General features: G+C 43.6%; 1 protein-coding gene across 3 annotated transcripts in view; it reads right to left on the bottom strand.

Annotated features, from left to right (window-relative positions):
* C4H20orf194 (chromosome 4 C20orf194 homolog) overlaps window positions 1-18,387 on the bottom strand; it is a 139,872-nt gene that overhangs the window by 37,595 nt on the left and 83,890 nt on the right. For all 3 annotated transcript variants that reach the window (XM_028878583.2, XM_028878582.2, XM_028878584.2), the window contains exons 21-22: window positions 8,059-8,162; window positions 599-745 (exon numbers count right to left, since the gene is read on the bottom strand). In XM_028878583.2, coding sequence (XP_028734416.1) covers window positions 599-745; window positions 8,059-8,162 — 251 coding nt within the window. The remainder of the gene's footprint in view (window positions 1-598; window positions 746-8,058; window positions 8,163-18,387) is intronic.

Genomic DNA, 18,387 nt, shown 5'->3' on the forward strand with positions numbered 1-18,387 from the left:
ATAGCCAGGCTAACCTTGAACTTCCCATCGTCCTGCCTCCCCTCCTAGGTACTATGATTACAGGTTTTCACTACCACACCTGGCTTGACTCTCACTTGAATCACACCACTATTAGTCCTTTCTAATTAAAAAAAAAAAAAAAAAACACGTTTTTATTTGTATAGGTGTTTGCCTGTGTGTTTGGTACCACGTGTGTACACAGTCCTCAGAGGCCAGAAGAGGGCACTGGAAGCCCCTGGAACTGGAGTTACAGATGGTTATGAGCCACCATGTGGGTGCTGAGAATCAGTCCCTTGCAAGAGTAGCCAGTGCTCTTCACTACTGAGTCATCTCTTCAGGACCCCCAATCCCCACTTTTCTTTGAGAAAGGGTCTTACCATGTAGCTTTAGGCGGCCTGGAATTCACTACAGAGACCAGGCTGGCCTCAAACTCACAAGAGATCCACCTGTCTCTGCCTCCCAAGTGTTGGGATTAAAGGACTGAGCCACCACACCTGACTTTACATTACCTTTAGTTTGTTAAAAAACAGTATCTTACTATTTAAATTGCTAAGGGAAAAGAAAGTGGTTATTTTGTTAAGTTGATAAATAATGTTACCTCTGAGTAAAATGCTTGATATATCTTTGACTTGGGGAAAAGAGCAATCATCAGAAAATTGCTTGGTCCATGGAACTGAACTGGGAGATGAGGAAGTAGTGACCCTCTGAAGTCGATGAGCAGGGCGGCCACTATGCTGGTGGAATCCTAGAGAGAGAAAGGAGCATCAGAAGAGGACCCAGAGGCAGGACTTCAGTCCCACCAGTGTCAGCACACACAGGACCAATTGCTCTTCAAGTATTTCTGCAGAAAATGGTTACTGAATTTAACCACAGCCATGCTCTCCAGCTCCTAGCTATAGGAGATATTGGCACGCTTCATTGTTTTTTGTTTTTTTTTTTTCTCGAGACAGGGTTTCTCCGTGTAGCTTTGCACCTTTCCTGGAACTCACTCTGTAGTCCAGGCTGGCCTCGAACTCACAGAGATCCACCTGACTCTGCCTCCCGAGTGCTGGGATTACAGGTGTGCACCACCACCGCCCGGCTATTATTTTTTATTTTTGGTGGGGACATGGTCTCACCAAAGGCCAAGCTAGCTTTGAACCCACAATCCTCCTGCCTCAGTTTCCCAAACAGCTGGGATCAGAGGCATGTGTTGTCATACCGACTTAGATATATTTTTCCCAAACTGAAAATGTCATCTCAAAATTAAAATTTATCTTTACTTTTTGGAAAGGGTTTTGCTATAGAGCCTAGACTGGCCTGGAACTCATGGTGAGCCCCTTGCTTCAGCCTCTCAAGAGCTGGGATTGCAGTCATATGCCATCATACTCAGGTAGCATAATTATTTTTAAAAATCACGTGAGCCAGTGAGATGGCTCAGCTGGTAGAGCGTGTGCTGCCAAGCTTGACAAGCTGAGCTCATCCCTGGAGGTCTACATGGAGGAGGGGAAGGATCAAGTCCCACAAGTCCGTTTCTGACTTCCACACATTAAACCCCACCCCCGGGAAATAAATACAAATGTAACTAAAATCACCACCGTGTGTATCTGTGTGTGTGTGTACACGGGTGCATGCACACCACAGTGCACATCTGGAGACTAGAGATGGCAGCTTCCGGGAGCTGGTTCTCCCCACCATGAGGTCTGGTCTAGTCATCAGGCTTGCACTGCAAATGCTTTTATTTATGAGTCATCATCTAGAAAACGTAATGGTTTTTAAGATTTATGTATTTCCTTTATGCTTGTTTTGCTTGCATCTATGTCTGTACACCACATGAGTGTCTGGTGTCTAAGGAGGTCAGAAGACAGCCTTACACCCCCTGGAACTAGAGTAGAGTAATGGATGGTTGAAAGCCACCATGTGGCTCTTAACCACTGAGCCATCTCTCCAGCCTCCAGAAACCTTTATTTATTATTCTTTAAATTTTATTTATTTATTTATTTTTTCCTGGAGCTGAGGACCGAACCCAGGGCCTCGTGCTGGCTAGGCAAGTGCTCTACCACTGAGCTAAATCCCCATGCCAGTGGATGCCCACACACTCCACAAGAGAATTTGACATTGCTGTTGCCGTTGTTGCTGTTATAGCAGAGGCGGCCACCACTGCTACTGTTTCTGGGATTACCATTTCATAATTGCTTACTACAGCTAGCACAGTGGAGACCCTGGCAGCAAAAGTAGCTACCACAGTTAGTTAATTATTCATTCTATTGGGCATGATAAATTTAATTCAATAGTTATATACAATTCGATTGGCTTTGAAAATTATAAATTTATAAACTCAGGTTCCATTTGCTTTTGGGATACCATCTTACAAGGACTCCAATTTGCTGTAAGGCTCGTTAAGGAAGGGAATGGCTCAGTTGCCTTTAGCCTCCTGGCTATGGGTGTGTCAGGACTTCTGTTGGTCTTTTCCGTGTCAAACACACAGATTGCAAGCCCAGTGCCACTTTGAGATCTTTGGCAGCAGTTAACTCTGCAGCTCACACACGATTGAGCTTGTATGATAATGAGTATTCAAAGACGGGTAATGCCTGGGGGGGGGGCACTCACCAACCTAAGACAGAGTGACTGTGTGGCCTGGGCAGGCATCTCCATGACGGGTAAGGTGACCTGCTGATGTCCCATGCAACCTAAGTCAGAAGCTCATTTATTAGAAAAAGAAGGACCTGTAGGGTCCTGGCCCCTGTTTTGGATAACTGTAGCCTTGCTTGCTGACCTTGACCTTGATATCCTCCCTATGCTAATTCCCTCCTGGTTCCACCCTCCTGAATGCTTAAGGGAAGTTCCTTGTCTGTGTATCCTACATAATGGGCGTTAACAGCTTAGATGAAAGACTGTAAAACATCTGTAGTGAACTTCTGCCCTCCGGGGTTCTCCCACTGTGCTGTAAGCCTGTATTTAAGACCTCCTCCCTCCTTTAATAAATGGCATTCGGCATTAAAAAACAAATAAACAAAAAACAAGACACCCTGCGTCAAAAGATTAAGAAGGGCCCAGCCTTTAATCGCAACATGCAGGAGGCAGCAGCAGAGAGGCAGAGTCAGCCGGATCTCTGTGAGTTTGTGGTCAACACAGAGTTCCAGGACAGCCAGGGCTACATGGTGACAGTCTGTCTAAAAATAAGAGAAGAGGAAAGAACCGAACAAGACACTTGTTAGAGACCTCTGGCTTCCATATGCATGCCCATGCACATCTGCATATACGCATGTGCCAGAACACATGCAAACACACGTACATGCACATCTCACACACACACACACACACACACACACACACACACACACACACACACACACGAAAAGAAGAAAAACTAGTTCTAAAGTAAATGTTTATTGAGTTTGATTGCTTAATGGTTGGTTTGTTTCTTTAAAAAATTATTTAATGGAGTGGGGTGTGGTGAGGCATTCCTTTAATACCAGCACCCAGGTGGCAAAGGCAGGTTGACCTTTGTGACTTAAAGGACAGCCTGGTCTACATAAAGTTGCAGCCCAGCCTGAGCTACATAGTGCCACCTGGTCTCAAAAACATGGGAACAAACTCAGTGTAAAGTTAAAGTAACCTAACAATGTGGTGTAGTCAAACAGAACAGAGTCTAGGTTATGCCATCACATATGTAGTCTAATTTTTTTTTCTTTTGAGTCAGGGTAGCCCTGGTTGACTTAGAACTCACTACAGAGACCAGACTGTGCTTGAACTAGAGTGCTGAGATTAAAGGCCCATGCCACCACACTCAGCCTCAGGTTGGGCAAGTACTTCAACCACTGAGCCATTCCAGCCCTTCTTTAGAACTCAGTTTGTTTGTTTGTTTGTTTAGTTTTGAAACATACGTGAGAGACAAATTTTAAGTTTTAATTACAATGCCTTAGAGACCCTTGGCACTGACTGACCTGCAAGCCCCTTGCCCAAGGACAGATAGTTCCTGAAATGCTGGAGGCTGTTGTTCATGGGAGATAACAAGCCAGACACAGGTTTTCACTCTCCTAACCAAGTTCATCTGACCCATCTGCACCAGATGTGCTTGCTCACATGTGGGCAGGAGGTTCACAGGCAGGAAATATGTCAGGATATATGCTTGTCCTTGATTGGAAATGCGATGAATTATGGGTTTTCCTTCTTCTTTTTTTTTTTTTTTTTTTGATTTTCGAGACGTTTTGAGATTTCGAGATTTTTGGATTTGGTTTCCTAGAACTCGCTTTGTAGACCAGGCTGGCCTCGAACTCACAGAGATTCGCCTGCCTCTGCCTCCCAAGTGCTGGGATTAAAGGTGTGCGCCACCAACGCCCAGCTGAGTTTTCCTTCTTAAGCCCTTGCCATTCTTGAATCTGGGCCATTTCCCAGAAACCCAAGTATGGACCTGGCCAGAGTCCATACACTTGGCCAGTACTTAATTAAGTGTGCTTCAATTTTGAACTTAAACTATGGTAGTAGTCTTACTCTCAACCAGTGGAATTAATATTTTCTGGAGGCCCCATTGAGATTCAGACCACCCACCTAAATACCTAAATTCTAAAGCTGGATGTGATGTGACTATCTGCTTCAAGCTCTTACTATTGTAACTTTCCTACCACAATGAACTGTAACCTGTAACTCCTTTCTTTGCTAAGCTGCTTTCTGTCAGGTATTTGTTACAATAACGGAAATGAGACTCGTACACAAGGTCTCTCTTTATATAACCCTGGCTGGCATGGAACTTCCTATATGGACTAGGCTGACCTCAAACTTGTAGCCTCTGCTCCTGAGTGCTGGGTTATAGGCATTCACCACAACATCTAGAGCTCTTAAATATTTCCTAAGCTTAGAAAGTCTTTCTGCCCCTAGAGATTAATGAACATTTATTTTCATATCTTTTCTACTTATGAAATTTTAAAATATTTAATTTGGGGCTGGAGAGACGGTTCAGGGAGTAAAAGCACTTGTCACACAGCCTGATAACCTGAATCTAATTCCTAGAACCCATGGTGGAAGGAAGGACTGACTCCTGAAGACTGTCCTTAGACCTCCATGTGTGCCCTGTGGGTTATGAGTGCCTTTCCTCTACCAGTAATAAAGCTGAAACTATTTAAATCTATTAGACATTTGTTTTGATTAAAAAGATTTATTTTTTTTATTCCATGCATGTGTGCATGTCTACATATGAGTACAGTTATCAGGAGAGGCCAGAGCAGAGGTTGAATCCTCTGGAGTCTGAGTTAAAGGTAGTTGTGAACGGCTCATTATGGGTACTTTGTTCCATGAAAGAGCAGCAAGTGCTTTTCATCACTGAGCCATCTCTTCAGACCCTCCTCTGAATTTTTTTTAATGGGGTAAGAATTTACTTCCACAGTCAGGCATAGTACTGCACACCTTTAATCCCAGCACTAGGGAGGCAGAGATACATAATGAGGTCCAGGACAGTCGAGGCTATGTAGAGAGACCCTGTCTCAAACAAAATAAAAACCAAAACAAACTTCCCCCAAATTAGCTAATTTTGCTATCCCAACACTGTTTTTTCATTTCTTTTCTCTTTTCTTTCTTTCTTTTTTTTTTTTTGTTTTTTTGTTTTTCGAGATAGGGTTTCTCTGTGAGCTTTGGAGTCTGTCCTAGAACTCACTTTTTGGACCAGGCTGGCCTCATACTCACAGAGATCCACCTGCCTCTGCCTCCTGAGTACTAGGATTAAAGGCGTGTACGAACCCAAACCTGAGCTTTGTTTCTTTATTCTTTTTGTCTGTTTGTTTTTAAAGATTTTTATTTATTAATGTTTTGTCTGCATATATGTATATGTACCATATGTGTGCCTGGTGTTCATGGAGGTCAGAATACATTAGATCTCCAGTGAGTTACGATGGTTATAAGCTGACATGTGGATGCTGGGGACTGAACCCAGGTTCTCTGCAATAATAAGTGCTCTTAACTGCTAAGCTATCTCTCTGAACCCATTTGCTTGTTTTTTTTTGTTTTGTTTGGTTTGGTTTTTGGTTTTTCGAGAAAGGGTTTCTCTGTGTAGCCTTAGCTGTCCTGGAACTTGCTCTGCAGACCAGGCTGGCCTCAAACTCATGGCAATCCTCCTTCCTCTGCATCCTGAGTGCTGGGATTAAAGGCATGTGCCACTACCACCCAGCTACGCCCATTTCTTTATTCTTAATTTTTTTTTTTTTTAGATTTATTTATTTATTATGTATACAGAAGAGGGCGCGAGATCTCATTACAGATGGTTGTGAGCCACCATAGGTTGCTGGGAATTGAACTTAGGACCTCTGGAAGAATAGTAGGCACTCTTAACCTGTGAGCCATCTCTCCAGCCCTCTTAAAACAAATTTTTAAGATTTTATTCATGTGCATGTCTGAGTATCTGCCATGTGTTCATGGTGTCAGAATCCCTAGAGGTGGAGTTACAGGTGGTTGTGAGCTGTCATGGTTGTGAGCTGTCATGGTTGTGAGCTGACGGGTACTGGTAAACAAACTTGGGTCCTCCGGAAGAGCTGTGAATGCTCTTAACCACTGAGCCACCTTGCCAGCCTCTTGAGCAGTTTTTCTTTTAACTTTCTTTTTAATTTATTCTTTGTCTTTCAAATCATGTATTTCCATACCATTCATTTCCCTGTCCCTTTGAATCTGCCTTCTGTCCTTGCAATCTCCCCCACAAAATAAAATAAAATCTAAGAGGAAAAAAAGAAAAGAAAAATTCATCTCGTCATGGAAGCTGTAATGTGACACGGTGAGTCCCAGGCTCACAACTTCTGGGCTGGCCCACCCACACCTCTGCCGATGGGGTTGCTTGAGTATTGTTTCTTAAATGACTCATACTTTCTTTCTTGATGTTAGATGACTATTTCTTTTTTATTTTTATTTTGTTGTTGTTGTTTTGATACAGGGTTTCTGAGTAGTCCTGGTTTTCCTAAAACTCACACTGTAAAGCAGGCTGGTCTCAAACTCAAGAGATCCACCTGCCTTGGCTCCCAAGTGCTGTTGTGTGATTAAAGCATGTGCCACCACCGCCTGGCTGATGTTAGAAGCCTATTTATAAGAGCTAATATCAAAACTCTTGGGATGGAGAGATGGCTCAGTGATTTAACAGAGTTTGCTGTGCTTCCAGAGAATCTGAGTTCAGTTCCCTACATCCCATGTTAGACAGTTTATTACCACCTGTAATTCTAGCACCAAGGGATCCAATGCCCTCTCCTGGCTTTCATAGGCATCTGCACTCATGTGCACATACCCACATACATTCTTAAAAAAACAAAAACAAGCCCCTCTCTTATCTAATAAGGCCATCCAATCTGCCTAGTTGATGTGCCCACATTTCTGAACTGCTTTTAGGAGAGTGGATTTCTGTTGAAGAATGGTTTGATCATGAATTCATCCGTTGAGCATCTAGCCAAATCTCTTCACCCCACCTCTGTTCTAGCTGCCAAACAGTCTTTGAGGCTGAGAGTAGACAGGGGAAGGCCCACCCTGGACTCCACTGTTGCACTGAGAGAGACTGGCGAGGCTCTGGCCAGTGAGCACAGGATGAGGGAAACTCAGACCCACCGCCTTCCCTAAGGGGAAGAGTAATACTGGTGTAGACTGGTAGACAATGACGGTTCTTAGGGGAGCATGTTTGTGGAGATAGAGGTTAAACTTAGGTGTGTGAGAGGGAGGTATTAAACTCTCACGGAGAAAGTGCGCAGTATTTACCTTTTGATGCACATACAATTCTTTCCTGTTTATGGGATATGTTATCGAGTCCCATCAATACCACAGGATGAACCTTCCAGTTCTGAAGTATGAGCCTTGGGCTTATGTAAAGAGCCACTGGAGGTCTTTTTAAGCTATTTTCTACTGTCTTTAGGATGACGAACTTGGGCATGGGGCGGGCTCTTCTGACCCAGGCCTTATTAGAAAAGCATAGAAGTGTTCTGGAGTATGCAGGCCTCATCACCCTGCTGGCCTGCTTCAATGGCTATTGTGGTTCCTGACATCCTGTCACACAGCAATGGAGAAGGGAAAATGAAATGTATTTTAGAGCATCAAAGCCGGGGTTGAAAAACCACATACCCCATCATAGAAGGAAACAGAATTCATGTGATCCTTGGAAATGATGATACTTCCATGATGACGGTGAGAAAACAGAAGGCCACCAGAGAAGAAATGCACATTCCCTAGAAGAAAAAGAGTGCTGGTCAGAGCTGGAGTGCTAGATTCTTGGGCCAGATTCCAGTGTCCTTCTTGAAGGCACTAGAGCGATAATGTGACCTTCCTGGGAGGAAAGGAGATATTCTAAAGAGAGACACTTACGCCCCAACTATTGGAACAATGGATCCCAAAGAATTAAAATTTCCCAAGTAATCTCATGCTGGGCAAGAAAAAGTCTGCAGTCCTGACAGCAGTCAGAGAAGGAAACTGCCTCCCAGGAAGAGATCTCACACACTGTGAGAACTTATCCAGCAGGCAGGCTAGACCAGAGCTGAGACAATGGTAAAGCAAACCCATGACAAGTGGGGTAGCACTGTTATCAGGACTGCCAATCAAGCACTCTTTTGCCTTCTCTATTTACCTACCATTTATCTTCTCTTTTTGTTCTTTGAGACAGGGTTCCTCTGTGTAGCCCTTACTGTCCTGGAATTCTATGTAGACCAGGTTGGCCTTGAACTCAGAGATCAAACCTGCCTCTGTCTCCCAAGTGCTGTGATTAAAGGCATGTGCCACAATGTCTGGTTTCTTGTCCACTATTTAAACCTAAACCTCGGGATCAAAATATAGCTCAATCCTCAGAGCCTTATAAAACTGGATGTGGTGTTGATCCATGCCTAGAATCCCAGGACTCAGAAAGCAAAAGTAGGATGATTAGGGAGTTCAAAATTATCTTTGGCTATACAGTAAACAGAGGCCAGCTTGGACCACATAACAAATGAAAAGAAAACCAAACTAGTATCAGTATCTCTCTCTCTCTCTCTCTCTCTCTCTCTCTCTCTCTCTCTCTCTCTCTCTCTCTCTCTCTCTCTCTAACAAAGCCTGGGCATCACTGTACTCCTTGATTTGACCCTTTTTCTAATGAGACCATATTGGATCCATTTCTATTCTCTGCTTTTTGCTACTACCTGTCTCTTTAATTGGTGTGTTGGGGTGGGTGGCCTAGCCTGGCTTGTGTGATAACTTGCTGTGTCCTTGACAGCCAGGGAAAAGAAAAAAAAAAAAGTAAGGATATTAAATATGAATGAACCTGACCTATCTCTCCTGCAACCCACTCCCTGCTTAGCAAGAGGCCTTGAAAGGACAGAGAGGCTGCTAGTTTATTCTCTGCCAAAATGCTTATGGGAGACCTTGCTACATTCCCAAGTGGCTGTCCCTTCCTCCACACTGGGTCATCTTTTTTTTTTGTTGTTGTTGTTTTTATCCCCCCGAGACAGGGTTTCTCTGTGTGGCTTTGCACCTTTCCTGGAACTCACTCTGTAGTCCAGGCTGGCCTCGAACTCAGAGATCCGCCTGCCCCTGCCTCCCGAGTGCTGGGATTAAAGGTGTGTGCCACTACTGCCCAGCCCTGGGTCATCTTTAAAATATCACCTTTATTGGTTATTTAAACAACCAATAAAATTGTAAGTTCAATTACATAGGAGACTGTAAGAAATATTAAAAAAAAATCGGGCTTTTTATTATACACTGTAAAACCTTTGCTTATGGAAAGGGATTCAAGTCTTTTTATCTTTCCCACATGTAAAGCCACATGTGTTAATCCCCCAACCGGGTACAGTCTTTGTTAGGTTAGACAAAGGCCTGCTGCATTCTCAGACTTAAGTCACTTCAGGGTCTGACTCCTCCCCCTTTCCTTCCTTTCTCTTCCGATGACTCGTTAAAAATTAGCCAATCTCAAAAGGCTCTGAGGTCAGTCTTTTGAGACACACCACCTGTGTTAGAATAAAAAGCAAGCAACGTCCAGTCCCAATGTGTGGCTAGCCTGGTGTGGTCTTGGTGCACCTTTCTTATAAAAGAGCTGGCTAGCTGGGCTACTCACTTTGTGTGACACCCAGAACATTCTTTTTGCTTCTGACAGAAACAAAGGAGCAAGCCACAGGAAAGCCCTGTCTCACTGCATCTGATGCTGGCCCCCACCCCACCCCGTAGACTCGGACGGAGACGCTCAGCATAACCCGGAGCTGTTTGCTGAAGATGTCCCGCCGGCTCACTGGGGCTGCAGAGACCAGGCCTTCACCAGTGACTCCAGTAGCAGTAACTGGACACCACTGGCAGGTGTACTTATGTAACCGCATGCTGATCCTTCTGCTGGGGGAGGGAGGCTCGGGTAACCTGCAGAGCCTCACACGGGGAAAGGAAGCACATAAGAGCTCAAACAGAGAAGCGGCACATACGGTTTCTGCACAAGAAGGAGGAGAAAAAGAGCGGGTGTGGCCCCTCAGAACACGCCTATAATTCCTGCGTTCTGGAGCTGCGGTAGGAGGGCTGCCAGGCGTTTAAGGCTAGCCTGGGCAACATGTGAGTACAAAGCTAGCCAGGGCTACACAGAATGTTGTCTCTCAAAAACCAAAGGAAAAAAAAAAAACCAAACAACAAGCATACATACTGTCAGCTGATGTGGAGAAGCAACATTCACATTCCCTTACTGGGCATCTTCAGAGGATAGATCTTAAAATAATTTGATATATCTGCTCCTTTTGTGAAAAAAAAAATTAAAAAAAATCTCCCTACCTTGTAAAATCTGTATGCAAATCTTTTAATCTCCGCCACCTGGTCAAGTTTCCTTACACAAAGCTCCCTCCGCATTCCCAGAACTTGACAGAACTCGTCCCTCCCCCTTTTCTATCATTTCCTTTGCGCTGGTTTCTTTTAAATGAGCCAGTCTCGAAAGACTGTGAGGTTGGACCCCAGCCAATCAGAAGACACAGTGACCGCCTGTGTTAGAAGCCTCCCTCACCCTGTGGCTCCTCCCAGTACGCCTCCCCTCCCGGACCCTAAACCTCTCCCTCCAGGACTGGACACCCACTTCTCTTCCCCCGGCCTGATCTATACTCAGCCATTCTGGCTAGCCTGGGCTGCCTCTTCGGTTGGTGGCTCTTCCTCCACACTCTAGTCATGGCTTTCTTCAGTTCATTTTTTCACTCACTTCCTAGCCCAGTTTGGTTCTGTACATCCTTTTTACAAAAAGAAATTGCCTTGGCAAGCTGTTTTTGCTTTCCTTGTGTGGTCCTTTATGCTACCCTGAGATTACTCTCTGTTTCTAACGCACTGGTGAGTTCATAAATTCTCTTTGTCCAGGTTTGGCAGGAGTTAGCTCAACCCTAAAGAGATCATATTGCTCATCTAGGGCCCAAGAAGACATAATGGGTAGTTATTTTACAAGACCTAATAGGTGCTTTTTTTTCTCTTTTCCTTTCTTTTGTTTTTAGATTTATTTATTTTATTTGATGTGTATGAGTATTTTGCCTTCATGTCTGTATGTGTACTACATGCATGCTAGTGCCCACAGAGGTCAGAAGGGAGGGTCAAATATCCTGGACCTGGGTTACAGATGGTTATAAGCCATCATGTGGGTAGTTATTGCTCTAGTCCCTGGAAACTTTCTTTTTGAAATTTTCTTTTATTTTTATTTGATGCGTATAAGTGCTTGCCTGTATGTATGTGTGTACACCACATGTGTGCAGTGGCTGTGGAAGCCAGAAGAGGGTGTTGGATGCCCTGGGACTGGAGTTACAGGTGACTGTGAGTCATCATGTGGGTGCTGAGAATTGAACCCAAGTCCTCTTTGAGAGTTCAGTAGACTAAAGTAGAAGACACAAATTATTAGATACTGATTTATTGACTTATTTAGTGATTTACTTAAAGCATTACTTGCACTGCTCATTTCCAAGCATGACTTCATTTGTTACCTAGAACAGAGTGACCTAGAGAAATAGCTGAAACAGTGGGTCACTGTCCTTAACAACCTGACCACAAAAGCTTCAACCTGACACCAGTCAACTAACACATACACCTTAAGAAAAGAAAACAACAACAACAACAACAAAAAGGATTCCAACTCAGGTAAGGCAAAATTCCTGTCTAATGAATGAAGCTTTAAGTTAGACCTGGACGTCAGGTGTGGTGGCACACACCTGTAATTCCAGCACTCAGGAAGCAGAGGCAGGGGGTTCTCTTGTGAGTACTAGGTCAGCCTGGTCTAGAGAAGTGAGTACCAGGTCAGCTAGAACTATCTAGTGAGGCCCTGTCTCAACAAAACAAAACAAAACTCCTAACCAAACAAAAGAGTCAGATGAAAGGGTAAGGTAAAGAGACCACGATTGGCGACTGAGCTACAGCAACAGCCCTCACTGGCAGGGCCTTTGGGGGCCACTGTGCTGGGGCTCGCCCAAGTCAATGGTTATAATCATATTCTATATGTTCAAGAATCTGGAGGAACTACATTTGCTGGGTATATGAAGGCTAATTTTTAAAATATTCAAAATGAACTTTTAGAGATGAAAAATACAGAAATACATACCAGGAAAGATCAGTGGCATTATGCAAGGCACAAGAAAAGAATGTCAGAGTTCAAACCTCTGGGTTCCACAAACTAGTTCAGGTGGAGAATAGCCGGGCAGTGGTGGCACACACCTTTAATCCCAGCACTTGGGAGGCAGAGGCAGGCAATCTCTGAGTTCAAGGCCAACCTGGGCTATAGAGTGAGTTCCAGGAAAGGCACAAAGCTACAGAGAGAAACCCTGTCTTGAGGGGGGGAAAAAAGAGAGAGAGAGAATAGCTTTGAAAACAAAGGCTGTGCTGCTGAGAAAGGAGAGAGACAGAGTGGCTGGGCCTGCAGGGGTCACATCTGTTCTTAAGACACAGACAAATTTTCTGGTCATCACTCTGTGATAAATACAGGCTAACAGCCATTTATATAGTATTTACATGGCACCAAATGATCTAGAGATGATTTCAGGTACAGGAGCTGATTACAGTACAGAAGTTGTATGCAGGTACGATCCACTCTGTTTATGGCACTTGAGCTTCTACAGATTTTGATGAAGATAAAGGGTTCTTTTTTTTGGGGGGGGCATGTTTCAAGACAGGGGTTCTCTGTGTAACAGCTCTGGCTGTCCTGGAACTCTCTTTGTAGACCAGGCTGGCCTCAAATTCACAGAGATCCGCCTGCCTCTACCTCCAGAGTGCTAGGATTAAAGGCGTGCACCATCACACCTGGCTAGAACACAGAAGGTTCTAGAACCAATACATGAGATGGAAAAATGGACAGACACAGAAACAGGTACTACATATTGTATGATATGTGTTGTGTGCACAACCACCACCAGGCTTTCTGTACCTTCACAGTAAGCCTACTCTTTGAAAGTGTTTGCTCTTGGAGACAGTATTCTACTCTCAGGGGAGTACTGGAGATCAAGCTTGGTAGGCCAGACACTAATCCAGCAGAGGAGAAGAACACCTTACCCCTACTACTACCTTGAATTTGCAAACATTTCCAATGAAAGAATAGAGCAATTAAAAAACATCAACAAAACACCAGATACACAAGTACCAATGCCAAAACACACACACAAAAAAAACAGAAAAACCAAGGTCAAAGGACCGAAATTACTAATCCTGGTAATGAAGGAACTGGATGAAACTTCTAAGAATCCAAAAGAATGATTAAAAATATGTTCAAAGAAATCAAAGTGAAAACAAATGAACTCCTGAATAAATGAAAAGAAAACACAAATAACAGCTGAATGAAATAAATAAAATCAATATAGTATAGAAACATGGAACTCAATCAAAAGAAATACTGAAAAAAATCAAATTAAAAATGAAAAATTCACTGGGTGTAGTGGCACACACCTTTATTCCCAGCACTAGGGAGGCAGAGGCAGGCAGATCTCTGTGAGTTCGAGGCCAGCCTGGTCTACAAAGCAAGTTCCAGGACAGCCAGGGATGTTACACAGAGAAACCCTGTCTCAAAAAACAAAACAAACAAAAAAGAAAAATTCAGTAATTCAAACAAAAAAATTCTATGGAAAGTCTTGGCAATAGAATGAATCAAGAGAATGATGGGAAATCAGGACTTGAAAACAAGAGGAAGAGATTGACACATAAATAAAGACCAATTAATTAGAAAGCATAATCCTAACGGTGAGGCAGAGACTGTAGGATCTCTGTGAGTTCAAGGCCAGTGTGGTCTACATTGTGAGTTTCAGGCTGGCCAGGGCTACATAATGAGACTCTGTCACAAAAAATAAAAACAAACCCAAAATCAACCAACAACCAAACCCCAGGAGAGTGAGATCCAGAGAGCTAGCTCTTCCTTTACAGCCCTTTGTGTACAAAAGCGAGGCCGTTTTTGGCATATGGAGCCAAGAAAAGCAGCCTCAAAACAACCCACCGCCTGTACTTTGCTTTTGGACTTCCTAGCCTCTAGAGTTGCCTAACAGGATTATCATTTAAGTTGCCCAGTCTAGAATATATTAGAAATCTAACTTAAGACAATGTGGTATTTTCTCAAGGACAAACTGAATAATGGCACAGAACACAGGGGCCAAATAAACAGACTGGACTTATAAGAACCACTGGCACTTGCAGATCAGTGGAAAAGAATCTTTTAGTCAAAGATCGTTGTTGGGACAGGTGCTTATATCTCTATATTTTAAATTGGCCTCTTATCACAAACCACTTTCAAAGGTCAATCCAAGCAGAAAAAAAAAGACTTCAGAGCTAGTGTCAGGTCTAAAGGAAACTCAGAAATGAGCTACAGGAGGATTTCTGGCAGTTAGATGAAAGCCAGCATTCCTCAGGAACTTACGAAGCTCCTCTCCCTCTACCAAAAGAAGTCATTTCCCTTACCTTAGGCAGGACAAATGGTTACTGGTAGTGCCTATCAGCATATCAAAGTGCACACTGGCCTCCCGGCTTCCTCAGCATCACACGGACCTGGTACACATTTCAAAGTCCACAACAGCATCCTAGCCCTTCTCACCTCCTTCCTACCCTAAAATCCCTCCAGCTTGAGGGCTTCCCTCCCAGCTACTTACTCTCCTTATTACCCTGCTATTCTCATCATGCTTTCTCTCTGCTCTGCTCCTGCTTCTCTCACTGTGTTTTCTCTGTTCTCTGTGCCCTGCTGTTCTCCAGTCTGCTGTCCACATTCAGTCTACTTCTTTTTCTCTTTGCTTTGGACTTTTCTAGATGCCTCTGGCTGTTCTTTCTCTCATATCTACAATAAAAACTTTCACTTTAATCACACAATGGAATGGTCATATCCTCAGTTTATAAACTTAGGAGACTTTAACATGAAGTGAGTCTGCCTCTGCCTCTGCCTCCCTCTCCTCTGGAAAAGGGTATGTAGAGGTAGCCCAGGTTGTTCCAGAACTCATAATCGTTTTTCATAGCCTCCAAACTGCTACAATCACAGGTGTGCACAACTATATCTATTTAACTTTTTCTGCTTTCAAAAATATTATGAATAGGCCTAGGGATATAGCTCAGTGGTAGAGCACTTATATCATAAGCAGAACACTCTGGGTTTAATCCCAATATACAAAACAAAAAAATGCCATAAATAAAAATCAAGATGGTGGTATAGTTTACCACTTGCCAATCATTAGCAAGGCTCTGGGTTCAATCCCTAGCACTCTCTTTCCTCCCTCCAAAGGGAAAAATGAGTCCAGCTAAAAACTGTCATTAAAAAATAAATAAATAAATAAAGATATAGCCGGACGGCGGTGGCACATGCCTTTAATCCCAGCACTCGGGAAGCAGAGGTAGGTGGATCTCTGTGAGTCTGAGGCCATTCTGGTCTACCAAGTGAGATCCAGGACAGGCACTAAAACGACACAGAGAAACCCTGTCTTGAAACAAACAAACAAAAAACCCAAAACCAAAAAAATAAAGATATACCACAAGGTTAAAAAAAATATTACCAAATATAATCTGACAAAAAATTAGTACTCCAAATCTATAATTCCTAAAAGTAAGCAAGGAATTTCTAAAAGAAACTGAAAACACAAGCATACTGATGAGAATAGTCAATGCTCACTAACAATCAGAGACATACGAAAGCACTGACAGCACAGCACGACATTCACCTGAATGCCGGAACTCTGCACCCTACTCAATGAAGTACACCTTGGTACAAGCTTTCCAAGAACAGTCTAGTCTCTTGGATGAAGGCTGTGTGGGCAACATCCTAATCCCGCATCCTGCTGCTCTGTATCAAATTCTGGAGAGATTGGGATTTCTGTAACTAAAAAGAGGCATGTAAGAATTCTAAGAACTGGCCAGTCATGGTGGTTCACACCTTTAATCCCAGCACCCGGGAGGCAGACTCTGTGAGTTCAAGGCCAACTACCACCACCACTCCCCACCCTGCCACAAAAACTCCCCACTGTCTGCTGCAATAGTAACAAACAAAAGAAACCTATAAACAAAACAAAGGATCATCAACAGTTAAAACGAGGAGCTGGAAAGATGGCTCAGAGGTTAGGAACACTTTCAGAGAACTTGAGTTCAATTTCCAGTACCCACATGTCAGCTCACAACATTGGTAACTCCGGTTCCAGAGGATCTGATACCTTTTTCCAGCCTCCCTGGACATTAGGCATCCACATGGTGCACAAACATACATGTAGCCAAACATTTGTACACATAAAATAAAAATGATAATGCCTTATTTACATATGAAGGAGTACTTGGAGCTATGAAAATCAATGAACTATATGAATACAACTGTGGTAGGTAAAAGTTTTAAATCTAAATTGAGTCACTTTATATCAACCCTTCCAGAAGGTAAATAATGTCAAATTATGAAGGAAGGCCTTTTACACCTGGCTGCTTGGTAGTGGCTATCACAGAAGAGGGCCAGGACCTGAGCTCCTAGAGTCCACCGCGACCTTCGTCAAAAGTCCTTCTGAAAGGAGTCTACCCAGCAGCTGTCTGTTCGACCTTCAACTGACTGACACTAGTTTGTGATTAATCATCAATGCCACAGCTGGCTTCAGAATATCTGATGTAATCTTCCTCATTTTTGTCGTTAATCACGTTCCCTTGTCTCAGCCTCCTTGGACTCACCAGCAGTCTGCTGTGCCAGCACATCACGGTGACAGCAAGTTCTGCTCTTCTCACTGCTGTGCTGTTCCCAAATAACACAACCGGGACAAATTCTAGAAGCATAACACCAAACCCAAAAGCAAGCCCCAGGACAGCACACACAGTGTGATTTTATTTGGGTTAAGTTGAAAACAGAACATGTTTAAGGATATGGGTCTATGAGTCTAAAGCAAGTTTTAAGGATTAGGTACTGGGCAGCCTGCCTGGCCAAGGACAGCAGGGCCAGAAGACAAGGGCACATGAAGGACAGAGTGAAGGGAAAGCTGAATAGCAAGCAGCCTCAGGGCAGTAAAAGCCCCTGGCTAGGGAAGAGAAGAAGTACCGGAGCTGGAAGCAGCTCCTGGGGAGGAAGTGCTATTCTCAGTCCTAAGTACTCTGGTGGAACTGCTGTCTAGATCTGGGGTCCTGCAGATGCTGCCGCCAACTCACATCACAACCACAGGCGACTGTTCCCCTTCAACAGAGCTCAGGATTTGACCAATCACGCTGAGGAGCTCAAGATAAATACTGTTAGGGATGGAGACATACCAATTTCAAACTCATCCTCTTCCAATTAGAGGCAGATTTTAAGACACTAACAACATTTGACATTAACATCAGGGCCTTTCATCTTTGCAATTCCCCCCTGCAAAGCCTGAGAAAAGCCCTAGGCATTCTGTGTTATTTTTCTTTAAGAGAGCCTCCTCTAGCAGGATAAGAAGTATATGTCTATGATCTCCTGAGGCATCTCAAGTAATAGAGTGTGTTCAAGGCCAGTCTGGGAAACTTGGCGGACCCTGTATCAAAGTAACAATCAGCAGTAATACAAACCAGGGCATATAGCTGAGTGAAGGAGTTCCTGCCTAGTACGTGTAAGGATTTTAGGGTCAAGCTCTAGTACCACAAAGGGGGTGGTCTTAAATGGCATCAATCTAAAGCTCTGTTAATCCCTTAATTTTAACATGGTAACATGCTTAATACACAGAAGCAGGGAATGTTAACATTTTCTGCTTCTATAGATTGTTCTGCAGCATGAACTGTGTAAACTTAGGTAAATGTGAAATGGAAGTTTTTTTAGGGGGAAAGAAGGGCTGAAAGGAGACTTCACTATCCAGCCTTGGCTTGAATTTACTACGTGAACAGGTTAGCACTGAAATGGTGACCCTCTTACCTCAATTTTCCAAGTGTTGCGAGCACAAGAGTGCGGGATTACAAACATTTGCCACCATACCCAGTTTAGGTTTAAGATCTGAAAATGATGTGACCGGGTTGGGGAGTGGCTCAGTGGTAGAGTGTTTGCCTAGATACAGAACTACAGTT

Source organism: Peromyscus leucopus, chromosome 4, assembly GCF_004664715.2.
Source record: "Peromyscus leucopus breed LL Stock chromosome 4, UCI_PerLeu_2.1, whole genome shotgun sequence".
Classification (NCBI taxonomy): domain Eukaryota; kingdom Metazoa; phylum Chordata; class Mammalia; order Rodentia; family Cricetidae; genus Peromyscus; species Peromyscus leucopus.